The sequence below is a fragment of the Manis pentadactyla genome, chromosome 16, assembly GCF_030020395.1.
Source record: "Manis pentadactyla isolate mManPen7 chromosome 16, mManPen7.hap1, whole genome shotgun sequence".
In the NCBI taxonomy this organism is placed as follows: domain Eukaryota; kingdom Metazoa; phylum Chordata; class Mammalia; order Pholidota; family Manidae; genus Manis; species Manis pentadactyla.
In genome coordinates, this window is record NC_080034.1 from 43,558,389 (window position 1) to 43,578,549 (window position 20,161).

The 20,161-nt window shown below is 47.1% G+C and overlaps 2 protein-coding genes across 9 annotated transcripts in view; one reads left to right on the forward strand and one right to left on the reverse strand.

Annotated features, from left to right (window-relative positions):
* The window catches only part of ZFP57 (ZFP57 zinc finger protein), a 25,334-nt gene extending 13,401 nt beyond the window's left edge, over positions 1 to 11,933 (forward strand). The window contains exons 3-8 of one of the 8 annotated variants that reach the window (XM_057493711.1): positions 2,574 to 2,618; positions 5,179 to 5,683; positions 6,400 to 6,526; positions 6,982 to 7,062; positions 7,868 to 8,974; positions 9,355 to 11,933. In XM_057493711.1, coding sequence (XP_057349694.1) covers positions 5,561 to 5,683; positions 6,400 to 6,526; positions 6,982 to 7,062; positions 7,868 to 8,974; positions 9,355 to 9,521 — 1,605 coding nt within the window. In that variant the 5' untranslated portion in view covers positions 2,574 to 2,618; positions 5,179 to 5,560 and the 3' untranslated portion in view covers positions 9,522 to 11,933. The other 7 variants (XM_057493713.1, XM_036908650.2, XM_036908649.2 and 4 more) reach the window with 7 other exon arrangements.
* On the reverse strand, positions 10,039 to 19,483 carry MOG (myelin oligodendrocyte glycoprotein). The gene is made up of 8 exons (XM_036908660.2): positions 18,648 to 19,483; positions 17,101 to 17,448; positions 13,740 to 13,853; positions 12,565 to 12,585; positions 12,218 to 12,238; positions 10,852 to 10,968; positions 10,535 to 10,555; positions 10,039 to 10,173 (listed from the first exon to the last, which is right to left on the reverse strand). The coding sequence occupies exons 1-8, from the start codon at positions 18,727 to 18,729 to the stop codon at positions 10,160 to 10,162; spliced, it is 738 nt and encodes a 245-aa protein (XP_036764555.2). The 5' UTR covers positions 18,730 to 19,483; the 3' UTR covers positions 10,039 to 10,159.
* Positions 19,484 to 20,161: the final 678 nt, after the last annotated feature.

Sequence of the window (20,161 nt, forward strand, 5' to 3'; positions counted from 1 at the left end):
CAGATTATAGGAAGGCTGATCCAGAGGAGTGTTGGCAGAACTACATAAAATGGCCCAAGCTCTGCCCACCAACCAGAGCAACAGTATGCATTTTTGGTTCTGCATAACTGACATTGAGACTGAATGGCTGCATCAGCCAGGAACAGCATGGGGTTTCAGCTTCTGAAACCAGGGCCAGGTGTCTAAGGGAATTTCTGTGAACTAAGAGCCCCATCAAACCAACAGCTTTGTTTCCGATGGCAGAGTGGCAGATAAAGTTTTCCCTGAAGGGGTATCTGCCATTTTTTCATCTAAAACAGAGATTCTGGGGCCAGGCCAACTGCATCCTTAAATATGCCATTCCCACTTGACAAGTGAGGCATATTGGGTTCTTCCTATTTTGTTAGAAATAGCATCCAAGTTAACCTACCACTAAATGTGAATATTAAGCTAGCAAAGAAGGCCTCCACGAATCAGGCGTTCAGGTTTTAATAGGAGCTTAATAGCAAGCTAACACTATTTTTCAAAAAGTGTGCATCCAGTAACCACATCAGAAAGGCAGGTTCCAAAAGTGAGTACAAGCTGCCTCCCTTTGTCAGAGGCTCCAATCAGCAAAATCATCAATCATAGAGACTTGTAGCTGTTGGTTCGCAACTTCTGTATTGCAGGTGAAATCTGAAATTTGGACCCTGTACACAGGGCAAGGAGATACCAAAGAAAGAGGCAGGCCACTCCATATTGGTAGGCAGCAGTTCTAATAAACAAAGGAACTTACATATGAGGCTCATGTTGGGTGGTCACAAAATGAGTAGATCTCTGCACTCGCCTGGCATAGTCTTAGCATTATAAAGAGACTTTGGGTTCAGTCATATATTCAATCCAGATGGTCTCAACAACACATTACTCTCTCAAGGCTGTGTCCTTGAAACAGCTTCCAGTATGGTAATTGTGGGTGGAACATATATATTCCAAGGACAGGGGAGGGAGTGAGGATTTTCCAATTGTCTGGGTCCTGATCATGGGTAAACAGGGTCATGACCTCTTGATGAACTTTGACAGTAGCTCAAAAGATTTGTGGAACACCAAGGAAGTTTTCTACAGATTGCTAGATGGTTAGGATGGGGCTGAGGTCTTCCATTTTATTGCCTATTGAGAAAGAATTGGGGCAATAGTTGGTACAGACCGAGAACTAGGAAGCTGATTTAAAAACAGCTGCCCAACTGGTGCCCTGGTTGTGGCTACAAGGTCTTCATCATCAATCCGGTGGTTAGCTCAAGGGTTGGTGTCAGTATTTGGAACCACATATATGAGAACCAGGACAGCTTCTACCTTTCCCCTTTCTCATCAGCCCTCAGTTCTAGCAAACCCAGGTCCTTAGAATCTTTACACCCCAGGCTCCATAGAGACTTCCACACTACCTAGCACTCCTTCGATCGTTCTCCACACACAAACCTCAATGTCTATCTGGTGTCTTATTCTGCTTCAGTGTAGTTCCCTTGGCTTCCCCTCCATCCCACATTTCAGAATATTCCTCAGTCTCTGTCATCAGAGTTGAGTCAGTTTCCATTGCCAGTTTTCTTTTCTATTTTAGGGCTTTGCAATGCATCATAGGGCATATGGTGCTGTTCTCCTGTCTATAGCATAAACTGTAATTCCATTGAGCATCTGTGCAAATTAAACATTGCACTGAGTGCTGCTGAAACAGATGCAGAGATAAATAAAAACAGGGTCTGTACCAATCCCTCTCCCAAACCAATGGTCTAATTCTTATTGAATATATGAATAAATGTCCTATTCATGCCATGTCTCTTTGCTGATTCTAAGATTTGAGGTGCAAATCAAAGCAGTAGGTTGTGGTCTGGAGGCCAGCTGCCTAGTTTGTAAATAAAGTAATTTAGAACTATGACCAGGATTTGGGCAAGGCAAGTAAGGCAGGTTCATGCAAGTGCAGGGTTAGACCCTGTCTTTATTGGAAGGCTGGTTTAGTTTTTTCATTGGTAATAGAAAGTGCATTTACCATCCTTCACCAGTCTGTTTCATGCTGGTCTGAAGATGGTGGTAATATATACATGACTGGCTCAACCTCATGCTTATCCTACAACCTTCCCCACCAGCCAGCTACTTCACTCTGACTCCTCAGGAGCCTCCTCAGCCCATCACCATGAGTTGTCTGTCCACAAGGGGCAGAGCATTGTGCCAAGTAACTTGGGAACACTCCCAAGATTTAAAACCTGAACCTGCTAGCCATCCAGTGTGAACCATGGAGCCCACACTTTCAAGTGTGGACACTTGAAAGCAAAAGGTCTGGTTTCTAGTGCAGCAGAATGTGGGCTTGGCAAGGCTCAACATCTCTGGGCTTTCCTGCCTGTAAAGACAGAATAACAATTCCTACCCCACAGTGTTTGTAAGGATTTAATGAAGACCACATTTACAACAGTATTTTGTAAATCGTAAAACCCCATGCCAATGTGGAATATAAAAATGATCATAATACAAAATGTAACACGGTAAATGCTAATTAATTGATTAGACAGAAAATAAATTGATTTCTGTTGGACTGATTTTTTTTTTTTTTTACAAAATGTTTTCTGAAGAAAAATTGCTGAGAAAGGTTGAATTGGGTTCGGTACATGGGGGAGGTAAGTAGAACTTTACCTGGATATGGCCCTTTCCACTTTCCCACCTCTGTCCGTCTGTCATCATTTGAATTACTCTGTGTTCTCTCCTTTTGCCTTCGGTTTTCTACGGTACTAAGTGCCTCCATTTCTCTTTCCCGGGGCCTGTGATTTTTTTCTCCTTGAGGCTCTTAGGTGATGCCGGTTGGTGGTTGTGTGTTTAATCAGAAGTAATTCACTGTTTCCTTTTTTTTTTTTTAAGAGTAAATTAAGTTCGAGAACAAGAACAGATACTAGCTCTAGGTAGGGCCAGCGGTTACAACTGGTAAGAGTCTTGGGGGCTGGTGGGGCGGGGCAGGCTCTCTTCCTTTTAGGTTTCTTAGGCTGTGAACTCTTGACCTTGACGGGCCCACACCTTCCCTGGGACACCGAGCAGGGTACACGGGGGCTCGTGGGCGGGGAGAGCGGCGGGCCGGGGGAGGAGCCAGGGCGGGGTCGCGGGAGCCTCAAGCCCGCCGCGGAGGGGAGGGTGCGCTGGGCTGGAGCGGGCTCGCGGTCCAGCCCGGGGACACGCCCCCGAGGTCTCTGTCTTCCGCACGCGGCGGGTAAGTAGGGCAGCCGGGAGTTGAGCTCACAGTGGTGAGGCAAATGCAGGTCTTTGTCCCGTACTCCCTACCCCTGACCTCGGCCGAGGAGGGGAGCATCGTACCTCTAATCTTGGAGGAGCTTCCAACCTCTGGGACCCTTCGGGGAAACCCGGCTGAATCAGAGGTGTGGCCTGGTGCGCCCGCCTCTCCGGCCATGCTGGGGACCGGGTGCCGATAAGGCGCTTCTGGCAAGTGTTGAGAAAGTCGGGATCCCAGAAATGAAGTTTTGGGGCATTCGAGACTCGGGCAACGCCGTCCCAGTTAGTGGGACCGATTCTGGGCACAGAAGCCCCTTTCAGTGGGAATGAATAAGCGCCCGCTGTGCCGCACAGTGGGAACAAAACCCGCCCTGCCAGGCCCGGCCCGCAGGAGGCCTCGGGCCGGGGTGCGGGAGCTGGGGGGCAGGACGGCGTAGTAGGGAAAAGGGTCCTTCAGGGACTGAGCAGAGACCCGAAGGCCGTGAGGGGGGCGAGGGCTAAAGGGCAGAAAACTCCAGTGGCGGGAGCACCGGGCGGGGCACAGCGAGGGCGAATGCACAAAAACTTACAGAAGAGTTGGGGATTCGATGATTCTCAAAATTGCTGTGGAAAACCATCGTCGGGTTTTGGGTTAGAAAGAGACTGGGGGGGGGGGCTCGGACTGGAAAATGGCGGCACATTCCCTCGAGGGATTTGCGTTCTGGAAGGGCGGGGTCGGATAAGCCCCACTGAGCCAAAAGTCAGTGAGTTCTACTCAGCCTGCTTCCTGGCCTGCCAGCGGGTCTAAGCTCTGGGGGGTTGTGGATGAAGAAGGTACCATCAGAGGTAGAAAGAAGTGACAGGAGCAGGCAAAAGACGGTGGAAATCCAGTCACTGGGGCCATGCTCCCTCCCGGAACAGCCAGTTTAGAATCTGGAGAAAGAGCCTCTTTCTACCACCCCCAGCAAATGCTGTTCTGAGGACTAGTGACAGAGGCTGGTCTTTTGTCCTGGAGAACAGGATAGCCAGGACATGGAGGATTCTGTTACTGGGACTGTTTCAAAATGTTAGTTTTATTGTAATGGGCTAGAGAATAGAATCATCCAGACCCGCACATGTCACAGAATGACTGAAAGGTCCTGAAGGAGAAGGAGGGGCGCAGCTTCTGAGCCCAGGAATGCACCTTCCATGACAACTTTCTTTTTAGTGATCCCATTAGCTCTGTTGTCAAATGCCCTTTTCCTTGCTGGTATTGTCAATTCAACCACCCATCCAAAAATGTGAAAGAAATAAAGTCAAAAGGTTTTTGCCTTTATTCTTACTATTCCATCTCAAGAGTGGGAAGTGGAGGAAGTGGCTGTCAGCAGGAAAAGGCTAGAGATGAGGCATGTGTGCTTTAGAGCAAGAACTTCCTGTATGGGCTGGCAACCCCAGTGCTGGGCTCATCGTGAGCCCCAAGGAAGTGTTTGCTGACGGATTGTTATCAGTGTTATTCTTTACAAGAATCTGTATGTATTCAAAATCCACAGAACTGTATTTTTTTGGTCCTAAGTGGGCTCTTAGAGAGTGTCTCCTTTAATCTCATTTTCCAATGAAACCAGATCAAAGTGAAGAGACTTGTACCAGGCGGCTTGTGACAGATCCAGCTGGCTACCTCAGGCGCATGCTTTCTTTCCAGAATATCATACTGTCAGTCTAGAGAGTGCTTTGGAACAGAGGGACTCATGCGCTCAGTGGTACAGAGCCTAGGTTTTGACACTGATTCTGCAGTGTCCAAGAGTGCCCTGGAGCAAGCTACTCAGCATCTCTGCACTTAAGGTTCCTTAAAACGGGGCCAGTAATTGTTACCTCATGGGCTGGTGCTGTGAGTATTCAGTGGTAAGCATTCATAATTCTTAGTGTTGCCTGACCAAATAAAGAAACTGTTGTTCCTCACTCCCTCCTCTCTTGCTGATACATTTTGTTCTTCTCTGACCTCAGGTTCCTAGAGGTGGGCACCAACCAGTGACTAGAAGCAGGGTGAAAACAGAAAGATGCCTTCATAGCCCCAACTTGGCATTCCTGGATGATGGCAGCTGAACCACCCTGCCAAAGGGTGGCTAGGTCCCTGAACTCTGTATGTAGCTTAGGCTTTGAGGGAACCACAGGTGTTATCAGTTGTGAAAGAAGAGAATTTGGATAGCAGAACAAAAGAGAAAGCCCCTTGGAGTAGGTGTATTTGTTACTGGAAGCTGCATCAAATCATGAGGACTTTGCAAAGCCTCTCTGTCTATTCAGTTACTGGGAGGTAAATAGCTCCAGGAAGGAGTTCAGTCAGTCTTGGGGGCCAGGCTAGGAGTGGAAAAAGCTAGAAAGAGACACCATGAAACAGGAAGTGTTTGGCCAGCTGAAGCCAGTGGAACCTGTACAGAAGCTCCCTCAGGTGGCCGAGGAGGCCTTGCTGGAAGCCATGAAGACAGAGTGCTGGTGGAAGGCATGGGTGAAGGTGAGACCAAGATAGAGGGAAGGACCAGCTCCTAGACTGAGCTCTTTCATCCATTCTCCTGTCTACAGAGCTGTGGAATCTCAGACTGTTCCAAGCTGAACACCACCCAGGAAAAGAGGCTACAAGCCTTTCTCTGTCCCTGCACCACTACCCTGTCATTCTTTGTGGAGTATCTCCTAAAATTTGTCAAGTGCAGCCTTTTTTCCTTCACTTGTTTTCTCTGTTTATTTTCAGTATATACTCCTCATGTTCCCTCTCACATGTTTCTTCCTCCTCTTTCCTTCCTTTCTGTACATTAAAGTTGCTGGCTGTGGAGGGCCGGAAATGAGATCACTGGGTGTGAGATCAGCCAAAAGTGACAACACCAAAAGTGACATCATTGTGGGCAGCTCACAGGAAGTGAGCCTGTGTACATAAGCAGTACTCTGAAATAAAACTGCACCACTGTTCCGCCACCAGCGGTCAGTGAACCTCCTGATTCCAACTTTGGTTTTTGTGTCTTTCTTGCTATCTCTGTGTTTTCTTAATCTCCCCATCCACTCCTCTCAGGCTCAGCTGCTTTGCGGAGCTTGTCTCTGCAGCTGGCTATGTGCCTGTCTTTTCATATTTCTCCCTTACTTACACAGTTTTAATTTTCTTTAAGTTTTCTGAACCTTGAGACTGGATGTCTGTATCTGAATGTGTGCAGACTCCCTGAGTCTTTCCTACTCTTCCAGAAGCCAGTTACCTTTGAGGATGTGGCAGTGAATTTCACCCAGGAAGAATGGCAATGTCTAGATGCCAGGCAGAGGGTCCTCTACCAGGATGTTATGTCAGAGACCTTCAAACACCTGGTATCTGTGGGTAAGAGGAGGGGTTCCCTCAGCAAGCCCCTTGCGGTCCTGGAACATTGGGTTTTCTTGGGCAGGTAGATAAGCTCACAGTTAACTTTACTGACCCTTGATTTCATACTTTCCAGACATGAAAGATCTGGTTCACTAAGCTTAGGATAAAATGCGAAGAGATGAAAGTTGCCTGAGGGCAAAGATAACACTTGCAATATGAAGACAGTATTCTCCAAATATGCAAATTGCCTATTCATCCAATCAATATTTACTGAGTCACTGGTATGATATACCAGGCACTTTGTTAGGAGCTAATCTTTTGAGCTTTCCTCCTTGCCCATAAGGTTATGGTTCCTAAACCAAGGATACGGGTGAAGGTAGTCTGTTGTCCCCATCAGGTGTGAAGGCGCCAAGCCTGGGACCTCAACTCTCCTCTTTCCCATTTACTAGCCAGAATCTTTCTGTCTCATCCAGATCTGATCACCGAGCTTGAACAAGAAGAGAAACAGTGGAGAGCAGATCTCTGTCCCCCAAGTGGAGAAGGCCTCCCTTCTGGTAAGAATTGCAAAGAAGAGAGATATGGAAAGGGTCCAGGACATGCCCTAGGAGGAGGGAAAGCTCACTGAGAGGATCAGGGATTTGTATCTCCTCTGCTAACCTGCACCTTCCAGCCTGGTCAGACCTGGAGCTGGAAGAGACCTTGAGATCATCTGCCTAAGTCCCTTGGCTTTAAGAAGATGAATATCTAAGTCTTTCAGGATAATTGGGCATCTTCAGTTTCTAGGGCTTGAGAGACTACATGTAGGTCACTTATGTCAGGAAGACCCCTTTGATTAAAAAGTCCTTTCCAAGAGGAGAGAAAAGGGAGGTGAGTCTGATGTTGAGTTGGAGTCAGGGAGCCTTGTTCCAGAGAATAGAAAAAGGTCTTGGGAGAAATTTAAGGTCAGGCTGACCTCATTCCTGGTTTGCCAGGACAATCTTGGCTTAAAGGTTGATTATTAATAGTATCTCAAATGTCTACATTTCCATGATGTATTATGAGTTCCACTGTGGATATCTGAGGTGTGTCCATGGGAGTGTGAGCACTATTGAAAATGAGACAATATGCATTTTAAGAAATGTGGTTATAAGTTAAAATTTTGATTTCTGATCTTGTTGAAAGATCCCAGATAAATTTTTAATTACTTCTCATTTGAAAACACAGACGTGTATTCTTACCTCTAGCCTATGAAGTCAGAGTGAGGGTGGAAGGCTGAATGGGACAGTGAGGCGGAAAGAGGGGGAATAGTGTGACTGAATGGAGGAGAGCTTCTGTTGGGTTCTCGTAGTGAGGCTTGTTATTCTTCCTTACTCGTTATAGGAGCCAAGAAGGAGGAACTTCAAGAGAGTCTGAGAGATGAGGGGACTGGCAATGACAGAAAGGTCTGCCTTGCTTGCAGAGGGGCAGGCCCGTCCTCTGCTCCCACTGAGTCCACAGACAAGACCCCAGTGTTCCCAGCATCCTGGGTTGGGTCCCCCTTTACCTGCCACACCTGTGGCAGGTGTTTTAGCAAGCTCTCCAACCTCCGTAGCCACCAGTTTGTTCACAATCCCAAGCAGACTCACAACTGCAACCAGTGTGGGAAGTCATTTCGGAGCCCCAAGGCCCTCAGCTACCACAGGCGCATGCATCTTGGGGAGAGGCCCTTCTGCTGCTCTCTCTGCAACAAGACCTACTGTGATGCTTCTGGACTGAGTCGTCACCGCCGTGTCCATCTAGGTTACCGGCCCCATTCATGCCCCTTCTGTGGGAAGGGCTTCCGGGACCAGTCTGAGCTCAAACGACACCTGAGGACACACCAAAACCAGGAGCCAGTGGCTGGAAACTGGAACAATACTGTGCAGATTCCAGGCAACACGGCTGGATCCCAAGAGCCTGTTGTCAAGAACCAGGAGTCCAGCCAGGGCCTTATGGCTGGGGACCATGCACCAGTGACCAGGATGCGAGAACCCAGATTTAGAACCAAGAGTCCTATGACTCAGACCCAGCCATCTATAGACACGAAGCAGGCAGCTGCAGTCAAGAAGCAGGTGATCACTGTGAGAACTCAGGCCCCAGCCATTCCAACCCCACAGCCTGTGACTGGGACCCAGGCACCCAATACCAGAGCCTCCTGCCTGGAAACCTGCTCCAACCCTCACCCAGCAAAGCCTTCAAGGCTCAAGGTCTTCTCATGCTCTTACTGTCCTTCCACTTTCACCAAGAAAGCCTATCTTGCCAGCCACCAGAAGGCCCACCTCACAGAGCAGCCCACCTGCTGCTTCCACTGTGGCAAGTCCTGCGGTTCATTCTCGGGGCTGATCAGACATCAACAGGCTCACTGGAAGCAGAAGATCTACCGCTGCCCTATCTGCGATGTCTGCTTTGGGGAGAAGGAGGGCCTTATGGGTCACTGGGGTTGCTGCAAAGGCAAGGAGCTGTGCCCAGGTAGTACCTATAAATGCCGGCTGATCCTGGGTCAATGGCTTGGCTTCTTTGGAGATGCCTCCTCTAGGGAAGGGAAGGAAGTGGGTCTCTCCCTGGGATCCAAGCCCCCAGAAGAGGGGAGGAAGTGAAGGAAGAAGGAATGCAAAGGAAAGAAAGTGCACAGGCCTCTAGGATCTTGGGACTTAAGTAAATGGCCCCTCTGACAGAGCTCTTTCTTTGTGCTTGGTTTTTCTGAGGACTGACCTCCAGGGTAAGGAGCCACGTAAAGGAAGAGATTTGAGGGGGTAATGAAGGAAATGCAGGAAGGAAAGGGACAAGTGGTACATGGAAACATGTATTGTTGTTAATTAGCACCTAGCCTGTTTCTTTGTATCTGATAGATCATCCAGCAGTAATGGTTGAAGGAAACTGGAACACTGAGAGGTGTGGAAGATGGGTGGAATCCCATCTGGGATCCAGGTCTGGAGATGGGTGGAAAGGGCATGAGGAGAGAGAGCAGGAGGCACCCAGCCATACAAGAGAGGGAGAGGAAGGGAAAGCCTTCTGAAGCACACCCTATGCTGCCCAAGGTCCTTCGTAGGCTGCTGGGCGAGATGGAGCTCTGGCCAGTATTCTGTGGGATTCTCCCCACCTTCCGTTTGGGTCAGGGCTCCCCGTGTCCTCACTCTGGAGCTCACATAGCTCTCTCTCTGATGCTTTGGACTCTCCAGTTCCATCCCTTCAACCTTCCACACCTCTCAGCTCTGCCCATCAAAGCTGGGATCTTGGAAGAAACAAGCACCATTTGCAGTAGTTTGCCATAATTTGCAATGAGGAGGCTCCTGGTCTTGGCTTTGCAGCAGAGACTGTCCTATCTGCCACTCTCCAATATAGGTGTCCTCCAGTGGAGAGAAGAGCACCTGCTTGGCCGCAGCCAGAGGGGGCTTCCAGATGGAATATGGAGAGTGGAGTGGAAAGATGTAGGCAGCAAAATGGGGAAAGGAAGGAAGGAGCTGGAGAAAAGAGAAAATGTAGATGACAAAAGAAATCAATCCCATTTGGAATTCAGGGCGTCCCTGGAAGTGCAGATTGAATGTCCCCGCAGCAGGAGGCCAGTGAGTGTGCAGTGTGATGGGCGTGACATCCCCAAGGACTGGTCCTCCGACAGCCAGGCTCTCCTCTGCTCCTGCCAAGATGCGATGTCACTCAGAAGGGGTTTCCTGGAAGGATGAGAAAATAACTTGAAAAATCTGCCAGTAGTTCTATCATGAAGCCATTAAACCCAGGAGAGGAAAAGCCCTTTGGAGTCATCGTGACCCTGTGCCTGCCTCAGTGGTTGGTCTTGGAGGTAAGGCACAGGGCAGCTGCTGGAAGAAATGGGAAAGGAGGCCAACTTGGGGGTTCCTGCTGAGGGCACCAGAGGTGGAGCAAATCTGCAGCAGGTTGGGGAACCCTTGCTTCTACCTCACAGATAAGCCTGCCTTCCCTCTGGGATTTTGATCCCTTGATATCTGCCTTCTTCCTCTTTTATGCTTTCCTGTCTTTTTGTTCTTAGTTTATAAGAAGGAGAAGAAAACTTACTCAGCTCTTCAAGAAATTGCCCTGAAAACAAAGAGAAACAGGTGATTGGTAGAAAATTACCAGCTCCCTCCCCACAGCCTCCCTGTGGAGATTTGCAGTGACCCACCCTTCCCTTTCCACTAAGGGACCCCCACAGAGCTCAGTAAGTGGTTCTCATAGAGTCTCTGAGGAGCCAGGGGTTGACTGTGGGAACAGAGAGGAAGGAAATCTCTTCTCTTCAAATATTGAGCCCTGGTTCCACCCTCCTCCTGTTCCCATTCAGAGCTGATTCAGTCCCCCTCTGGTCAATAGTCTTGTTTGCTGCCCCACCACTGCACCTGCTAGTCTTCGATGTAGCCAGTTGTAGCAGATGATCAAGGCAACCAGCGGTCCAAGAACTGGCACAATTACAAACAGGGTTATCTTCCAGCAGGGGACCCTCAGAAAGTGGGGATCTGAATCATTCACCACAGAACAAACAGCATTAACATGTGTTCCCCCCATGTCCCACCACCTTTCTCTGTTTATTATTGGGGTCCAAGAACACCAAAGGAGTGGATAGAATTTAGGGAGTCTATCTATGAGCTTGGATATGAAAAGCACTACATCTATATTTTCACTCACCTCTAATTGAATTTAGCACATTTCTTCCATTAAAAATGTAGGCAGCAAACCACAGTTACCAGCAGCACCTGTGACTTTACCACCAATGGAAATAAATCCCTTCATTCCCATCAGAGTTGATGCAGAAATCTCAAAATACTGTTTATCAGTATTTTGAAAGTACAAGTTATTAGATGAGCTGTTCATTGTTATTTAATGTAGTTTCCATTTGTTACTATATCAGATATATTTTTATTTTGATACCTGTATTTCAATGCAATGGTTTTCTTAGAAATTCTGTTATCTTTTATGCATATATGGAAAAATATTCTGGGAAGGGTGCATTAGGGTTCGCCAGACGGCCGAGGAGAATCATGGTCCAAAAATTGGTTAAGACCTTTGACATTCAGATTCTACAACACAGATCCTATTCCTCCCCTTTGGGTCACAAAAACTGTGTGTGTTGCACACTGATGGAATGTCATAAATGCTAGGATGGAGTTCTAGTGTGCTAAGTGCCAGGTGCTGGGGTTCCTATGGCCTGAGGCCATTCAGGAAGGGCTGCATCTGCAGTAAACAAAAAGGACAGCGGCCATACCCCGGAGGGGCCAACATTTTTGTGCGGCTTGGTGTCTTCACTTTTCCTCCAAGAATCCTTCCTTGATGAGTCACGTATAGTTTACTTGTTCTGTACTCATGAGAACTCATTCTGCCATTCAGGCACAGCTGATGGCATATATGTACGTTGTTCTCTAGTTAATTCATGCGTATTGCCTCCCCAACTAGACAACAAGTTTATGCCCCAAATATCTTTTTACCTCCCCTTTGTAATTCCTGAAAAGATCAACAATGTGCACGAAGCACCTGTAATTCTTACAGAATGAGTTAACATGGGAAATCTGTTGGTAATGCAAGTGCCTGGCACATAATAGTGTATTTGCCATTATCTTACCAATCCTCAAACTAGAAGACTTATTCAAAGAAAGAAAAGGAGGTGGAGAGGGAAGGAAACCAACCAGGAACCAGGGCTCCTTATTTCCCCAGGAGACTGGAACCGGGTGAACCACCAAGCCGACCGAAGGGTGGCTACCCAGCACTTACCAAAAGTCCGGTGGAGATTTTCTGGAAGAGGAACAAATGGAAAGGGACTCAGTCAGGCACTCAGAGGGGATGCTTTCCCTCCTGAGTTTTTGCTATTTAGTCATTTTAAATTGTTTCTAGTTGTGAATGACTCTTAAGGAGGAAGCTGTAGGATTTTGCTTCTACCCTGGCTGACAGCCGGGAAGAAAAATGAGACTTTCTGCAGTTCCCAGCTGGTTACAGAAGTTTTAATAGTGAATTGTCACCTAAGGGAGAATGGGGTCCTAGGGCAGAGGCAAAGACGGTCTAAGGGCTACACCAAAAGGCCAGGAAGGAGGAATTGGGGAGGGATGGTGCCTGGAACTCACCTATCTCTGCCCAAAGTTTTCCTAAAACAGAAAAAGACAGCATTTTCAGTTCCACCTCTGGCCCTAAGTGGGTCCCCTCCCTCACCAAGCGCCTCGGGCTTTTATGCAGGCAGTTTCTCTGCAGCCTGGGAGCATCCTTAGGAGTCTGGAAATGCTGTGGATGTGGAGCCAAGAGCTCTGGCTATTGTTTGGGTTAAATACTGGGGTAAAGGGTGCAGAACGCCTCGGTAGACAGCAATGCTCCAAACCGACCTAAGGTTTTATTGCTCCCCCACTGCTCTTTGCTCCTTTTCCTGGTGTTCTCCATTCATTTTGCCACTCCACCTTGCTGGGTTGTCACTTTGTTTGTCTAAAGACACTTCTGATGAGGGAGGGAGGAATTCCACAGTAAATTGAACAGCTACTTTGGGATTGCCTCTATACTAGGCACTTTACATAACACTGTCCCCTTTAATTTCTAATGTAGGAGGGAGAGTGTTGTCCCTATTTGACTCACTAGGCAACTTGGGCTTGGAGGGTCACGTCAAGCTGGGGTTGCCTAAGTCCACAGCTCAGGTTCTTTCTGCTCAGTCATGTGGGTTGAAAACCTCTTTCATGAAGAAGGAGGTAATGGTATTTGCTGAATTCAAAGGGAGAGAAGATCCTGTTGTAGATCCACCAACACTTCGCATACCCAAGCCCTCCTGCTGCTTCCTCTGAGGAATGGGAAGGGCAGGAGGACTAGGAGAGGTCCTGCATGGTTAGGCTTTGGGGAGAAGGATCATCAACTGAACCTGAGTCCTCATTGTTGAATAGAACATTTTTGAATGCCTACAATGTGTTACAGTGTCATTGTTTAAACCTCCTAATGACCTAGACATGTCCCACTCTGAAGCTCACTATCCCAGTTTCCTGAAGTTTCTAGGTATGGCACAGGGGCCGAGAGGTGGGGGGTTAGGCCTGAGCTCTGCCACTGAGTAAATCCCTGAACACCTTGGGCCTCACTGCCTCCTCTGCTGCATGGGGCTATGTCAACCCTACCTCATAGGGAAAGCCAGGTTACCCAATGAAGATATTCTGTAAAATGGGAGACTTGTCATTATGGACTTTCCAACCCAGAAGTCACTCAAAAATAAACAGCTGATCAAGTTCTAAGATGCCAGCTCTATGCAGGGGAGATCCCCAAGTCCCCGCACCTCTCAGTCTATGCTGCAGGCAGAGGAAGACAAGGCCCACCGTGACCTGAAGGAGGAGCACAGGCAGGACAGCGATGAGAACCAGCACCCCGGGGTTGATCCAGTAGAAGGGGTCTGTTAAGAAGAAAGACAGGCCCAATGAGGGGTCACTTCTGCTAGGCCAAGCCATCAAACCAGGACCTAATGCTTAAACCCGATTATAGATTCAACTTCCCCCAGAAATGTGGTCAGGAGTTTCCTGGTTAGTAGTGGATTAGACAATCCGCCACATGAGCCTCTCCATCTTCTCTAAAAGAAGCTAGGCTAATCTGCATTATTAGGCCCTCTGCTCTTCCGCCTGAGAGAACTGGCCTTGACTGAACAATCCATTTTCATCTGCTAGTAACTTTTCCCCCACCTTCCTGTCTATCAAAATCTCACATCTGTAGGAGTCCTTGGAGGTCTCCTTGCTAGAGGGGATGCTGTTGGAATCATGAATCACTTAATAGGGCCAATTAGATCTTCAAATTTACTTGGATGAATTTTGTTTTTTAACTATCTGAAAGGCAGAAGTGGCATGGCCAGTGCCCTATTCTCAACACCCAGCATGGTGCCTGGGGCTCAATAAATCATGTTGAATAAAGGAACAAATATCACCAAGACTCAAAGAAGATTACACCAAATTGACCTGTGAGCCAAGCCTTGAAGAAGTGGGTTTGTTCCCAGGCAGAGCTTGGCTTAGAGCAACAAGATTCAAGGTTGTATTTTGGAACAGTCTTGGAGTGTTTTGAGAACCAGCTAAAGGACCAAGATCTGACTCCAGGTCGCAGAGGTACACTGGAGGAGTCTCGGCTGGGGTGAGAAGATCCAATTTACCCACTGCAGGAGGGAGGGAGGGAGGACAGTTAAGAGGTCATGAAAATAGTGAAATTAAAAAACAGCATGAGCCTGAACTAGTACAATGGTGGGGGTGTAGGAAATCAAGGGATTTGTGGACTTAAATAGAAAAATAAAATTTTCTCAGTAACCTTTAAACTCAAATTTAGTGTTTCTTGCGATTATGTTTGTAGACAACACAATAATAGGACCTGTGACTTGGACATCAGTGAAAATCACAAATATTTTTATATCAGAGTTGTAGAAATCTCAAAATATCACATGTTCATCACTATTTTGAAAGTAATTATTAGGGCCACCCCATATCTCATTATTTTAATATTTTGATAACTACTTCAGTACCAAATATATTTAACTTTGTGTATTTAAAGTATCTTGAGAGGGGGGTCCACCAACTTCACTAATCTGCCAAGAGAGACACAGAGGTTAAGAACGCCTCTTCCAGAGCTTTTGAGGACTTGGCCCCTGAGTGGTGTGTGTGTGGTGGTGGGGGGAGCCTGGGGTTGGTGGGGGGAGTAAGGGGGGAGAGGATGCTTTCAGCTCTCCCTGGCTCCTACCTATTTCACATTCTAGAATCCTGTCCTCAGTGCCCAGAGCTCTATCTGTCTAATCTTGATGTGCCATGCTGCAGGGCCAGCCCCTTTTCATCTTGTTCTCTGTTTCAGGGGACTAGACAAAGATACTTCTGAGACAACTAATAACAAAGTCACAAAAATGACAAAAAGGAGTTCGGGAGATAAATCAAAAACGCTATAGAGGAGGAGAAGTAATTCTGTCTGAAATTCACAATACACAATTGTGGCGTTTCAGTCCTAACTTTGTCTCAGATTCCTGTTTTACTTGTAAAACACTTATTTAAGACTCTTAAGGCATGCAGACTATAAGTTGGTAGGAAGGGGTTGGACTATGGAAAACAACCCAAAGGAAAACTTTCCCCTGAAGCCATTTTTCTTTTCTTTCTTCCTTCCCTCCTTTGTGTAGTGGGAGTAGGGAGTGTCTGGGGAAGGCAGATATTGAACTAGGACATTATTGAACAGGAAGGAGAAAATCTATAAATGGGAGAGGTCCTCACTATCAAACTTCCTTGCAGGTAAAAATCCCCAGTGACAGCTCTGGGAACACTTTGTGACATGCAAAGCTATTTTCATACCCCTGCAATCTGTCTCAGAAATAGTTCTTTGTTATTCCCCATACAGTGCCATCTTCTGGGCCCAGCTCTGCAACAGTAGCCTTTGGGATACAAAAGTGATGGATTGTCTGGTGTTGGCACTGCAGGTTGGGGAGGAGGAAAGGGAGAGACCTGAGCTGAGCCCTAGGAACATTTTTGTTCTTCAATTAAATAGCAATGAACTTTAAAACTCTCCCTCCATCCACTTCGCCTTGTCTGCATCTTAACTAACCTGGGATAAAACAAAAAAATAAATTCCGAAGTCATCCATCACACAAGACATGGAAAATGGGATTCCAGAGAAAGGAGGTGGTGAAGGTAAAATCTACAGGAGATGTCTCTTTCTTTCAGACATATTATGATACTCAGACATTTGTTTTACTTGTTTATTCACTTGAACTATATCAGGAACATATTTTTCAGTAATGTTCCTTGTCTAATAAAACACCACAAGCAACATCAACTGAGGAATTCATGGTAACAGGATTTAATTAATTTGACTTGTTAGGAATGCCGCCCTTGTTTATAACAACAACAACAAGAAAGAAACACATTCCAAAGCAAAACAGATAAGAAAGTTCACTTGGATATGGGGATTAACTTTCAGATTATTCATATTCCCCTCTATTAGTGCAAAATGATCAGAAACTGATTATTTTGGATTTTGCTGCCTCTTTTGGTTTTCCTTTCTATTTAAAATATTTTTTCTTTATTTTTTCTCTATATGTACCCAAAAATGTACATATTATATATTCTTTCATAATAATTCATAAATATGATCATGTGGATAATTACAGTCTTAATTTTTGGTTGGACCATACCCCATCCTCTTTCCTCTCCCATCTTCCTCCAAAGTGAATTATATAAACTTTCTTATGGTTATCCTCTTAAAATTTTTCTGCAACATATCTATATTCACAAACATTTGGCTTTATCTTTGTTCCCTTCATTCTGTAGCTTTCTTTCCCTCTCAACAACACCTCATCGAGTGCCTCCAAGCCATCTGGTGTAGCCCTAAAACAATCTTCTTAGTGGCTGCATAATAGGGTACGGATAACAACATTTATTCAGTCACTTGCCTACTCCTGGTCATGGACTTGGATTCCAGCTTCTTTCCCACTCTAAATAACAATGCCACAAACACCCATGAACATACGATTCCTCTGTACCGATGTGTGCATTTCTAGGGAAGTGTTTCCCAGGTGTGAAATGTTTGGGCTGAAGGATCTCATCTCTATTGAGAGAACGGTTAAAGTCTCAAAGGGAGGTCTTGGCCACCCAGCAGATAATACCCAGTATTAATATGGCACTACTCACCTTCCACTTTCAGTTCCATCGCTTCCTCCTCCTGGTAAGAATGATCTCGGAAGAAGCAGGTGAAACCTCCTTCATCCGCGAACCTTACGTTCCGAATCCTGAGGGTCACCTTCCCCTCAGCAATAGCTTCTTTCAGCAGCTCCGTTCGGCCCCGATATTCGGGTGCCTGCTCTGCATCTTGGTCCTTGCCATTTCGGTAGAGATGGACCACCCTCGAGAAGGGCGGACGATACCATCCCACCTCCATGCCCGTGGCGTTCTTTCCAGGAGATATGCGGCATGGCAATTCCACTTCATCCCCCACCAGAGCCCGGATGGGATGCCCTGGTCCTATTACTCTGAACTGTCCTGTCCAAGATACCAAAGAAAGGAAACTGAGCTCCAGAGAGAACTTTGACAGATAAGCATGTCATGGGAGGGGGCTGCTTCAAAACAGGGAAGGAAGAAGGCACTAGCTTTTTAAATAGAATTCTAGAGCCAGGGAGGAGCTCAATTTTTCTTAAAGGTCTCTGGTTATACAGATACCATGGGTGCCCCTGGACAGAACATTCTAGCAAGTGGCTGTTGCTAGAGGCTGCTTGCCTTTCTGCCAACTGCATCCATCTCTGATGCACCTTCTTCTGCCCAGGGTTAGGTCCCTCCTTGGAATGTGGCCCAGCATCTTACAGTTTAATTCTCTCCTGCGCCTCCCTGATCCAGCTTGGCCAAACTGATCCTTCCCTTCCCCGTAGAGGTTTGATTTTACCACTTCTCCACCACTGCCTCTCTACCACTTCCCAGCCCTCCGTCCTTGTTCACACCCTGCTCCCAAGTTCTCCTTTTAGGTCTCCCACCCTGCAGCTGGCTCTATCTCCTTCTTTTCCTCTGTACCTGCAACCCTCACTGCAGCTCCTGGACCCTGCCCTGTACATGCTCCCAATCTCTTTCCCATGTGGACTGTGTCTTATCAGCCCAACTCAGAGTTACTAGGAGATAAGGCCTGTTTCTCCATTACACCTGCAAGGATTTCTCAAGGGAGTACGTGGACTGGGCCTCCTTTGTTAGGTGATTCCCTGAGTCTGGGAATCTGTCTTCTGTTTTTTTCATTCTCTCCACAGCATGTGAAAGCAGGACTCCTTTATAAAAACTGATCAAGCTCTTGAACCCGACAAGATACTGTAATTCAACAAACATTTATCAAGATTTACCAGGCACAGGTACTACTAAGCATGTTAAATACTCCATCTCATTGGACCCTGACAAGCAACTCCAAGAAACTGTTATTATATCTCCTTTTGGTAGGTGAGAAACCAAAGCTGGAAAATTAGGAAAGCACGAGTTCAAGGAGAGCTCTGACTTAAGGTCACATCATGGAATTTCAGTTCTATTCTGAAGGCTGTAGGGAGCCACTGAAGGTTTCTGAGGAGGGGAACCAGGTCCGGCACAGCTTTGTTTGGGTAAGATAAGCTGCATAGCAACTTGAGGATGAATTGAAGGAAGTGAGCCCAGGGACGCTAGCATTTCTGCTTTCAGGCTCTCCCCAGAGCAGGAATAAAGATAAAACTTACCTGCATAGCTGGAAGACAGCTGAAGGAGGAGGAGGAGGGAGGGGAGAGAGCAGGGCAAAGGGGAGCTCAATAAACTTGCCATTTCCACTGTTACTGGGGTCAGACAGCCCTTGCAGCAGGGTCAGGCCAAGCAGAGACCTCAGGGTACATGTCCCCTACCTCAGGACAAGCCTTGGTGGGAGGATATGGGGGGGCAGGGCAGCCCAGGCCCCACCTCCTCCCTGGCTGCCTGCAGCTGTGCTCTGAGGAACAGCCTCACGTCATCCCCGCCAGGCACTTACACAAAAGGGCTACAGACAGAGGGATGACCAGGGTTTGCCTTCCCCACCCCCTCAGGGCTGTGGAGCAGAGGCTGCCTGGTACTGTCCCCCCACCCCCCAGTCCCTCCTGATCACTCAGCCTTGAGGGGGCTTTTAGGGTCTGGCCAGGTGGAATCGATCATTCACTGGACCTCAGGAAGAGGCTTACCCCTGTGATCTGCAAGCTCCTTTCAACCCTTCTCTTCCTGGTATTAGCCAAGGGGGAGGGATTATTGTTGGCTTTTTAAAAAAGAAAGGACATTTAGACTTGGTTTCTATTTCTACTGTCCCATAACTGTGATTACCAGGTCATGTCCTTTGATATCTAACCTCCCTCTCCCTGCAAATCCAAACTCCCTTCTTTCTGTTCAAATCCATGGCTGATTGCTTGGGCTTAGTATCTTGCTTCCTAAAAATATACTTAGGAAAGTCAGGAGTTGATGGCCACCTGTGCTCAGTGACTCAAACATGGAGGAAGGAAGATCATGGAGGTCAATAACTGTCACTCAACACAGGCATGAGGACAGAGCCCATAACAGGATGCATCTGCCACCCTTGGTATAATTTTCTGATTTCCTTACAGGGGAAAGTGAGACCCAGAATGGAAATACAACCTTTTCCCTTACTCATCTGATCAGTGAAGGGTAAGACCAGTATCAGCACCAAGTCTGAAAAACATATGTGCCAATCTTAAAGCAAGGATGTCTCATCAAACAAGAAAAAAGGGTCAGGGTGGACAGTTTAAAGTCATGCTGTCTAATACAGTAATCACTAGCCACAAGCAGCCATTTATATTAAATCAAAATAAAAATTCAGTTCCTTGACTGCACTAGCCGTGTTTCAAAGTCTCAGGAGCATGTACTGCTAGTGGTTACCGCACGGGACAGCACATCTCCAGCATCCTGAAAAATGATACTGGGCAGCATCGTGCAAGGGCTAGGATCACTATGGGACATAATATTTTCTGCTTTTGTCTGAGATGAGCACAAGAGGCTGGAAGGACAGACTCTGGTCAGCTGAGTCTGGGAGTTGTTTATTCTTTCTCCCCAGCAAAAGCAGCTGGAGTTGGGCACAAGCAGATTGACTACTCTGGAGCTGTGAGGGTGAACGTTAAGATCAGGAGGGATGAATCAGGTGGGAAGAGGAGCCTCTTCCTCTCCAGTGGGGATTCTTTTTTTCCAAGACCTAAAATATCCTTCCATGCTCTTCCTCCAT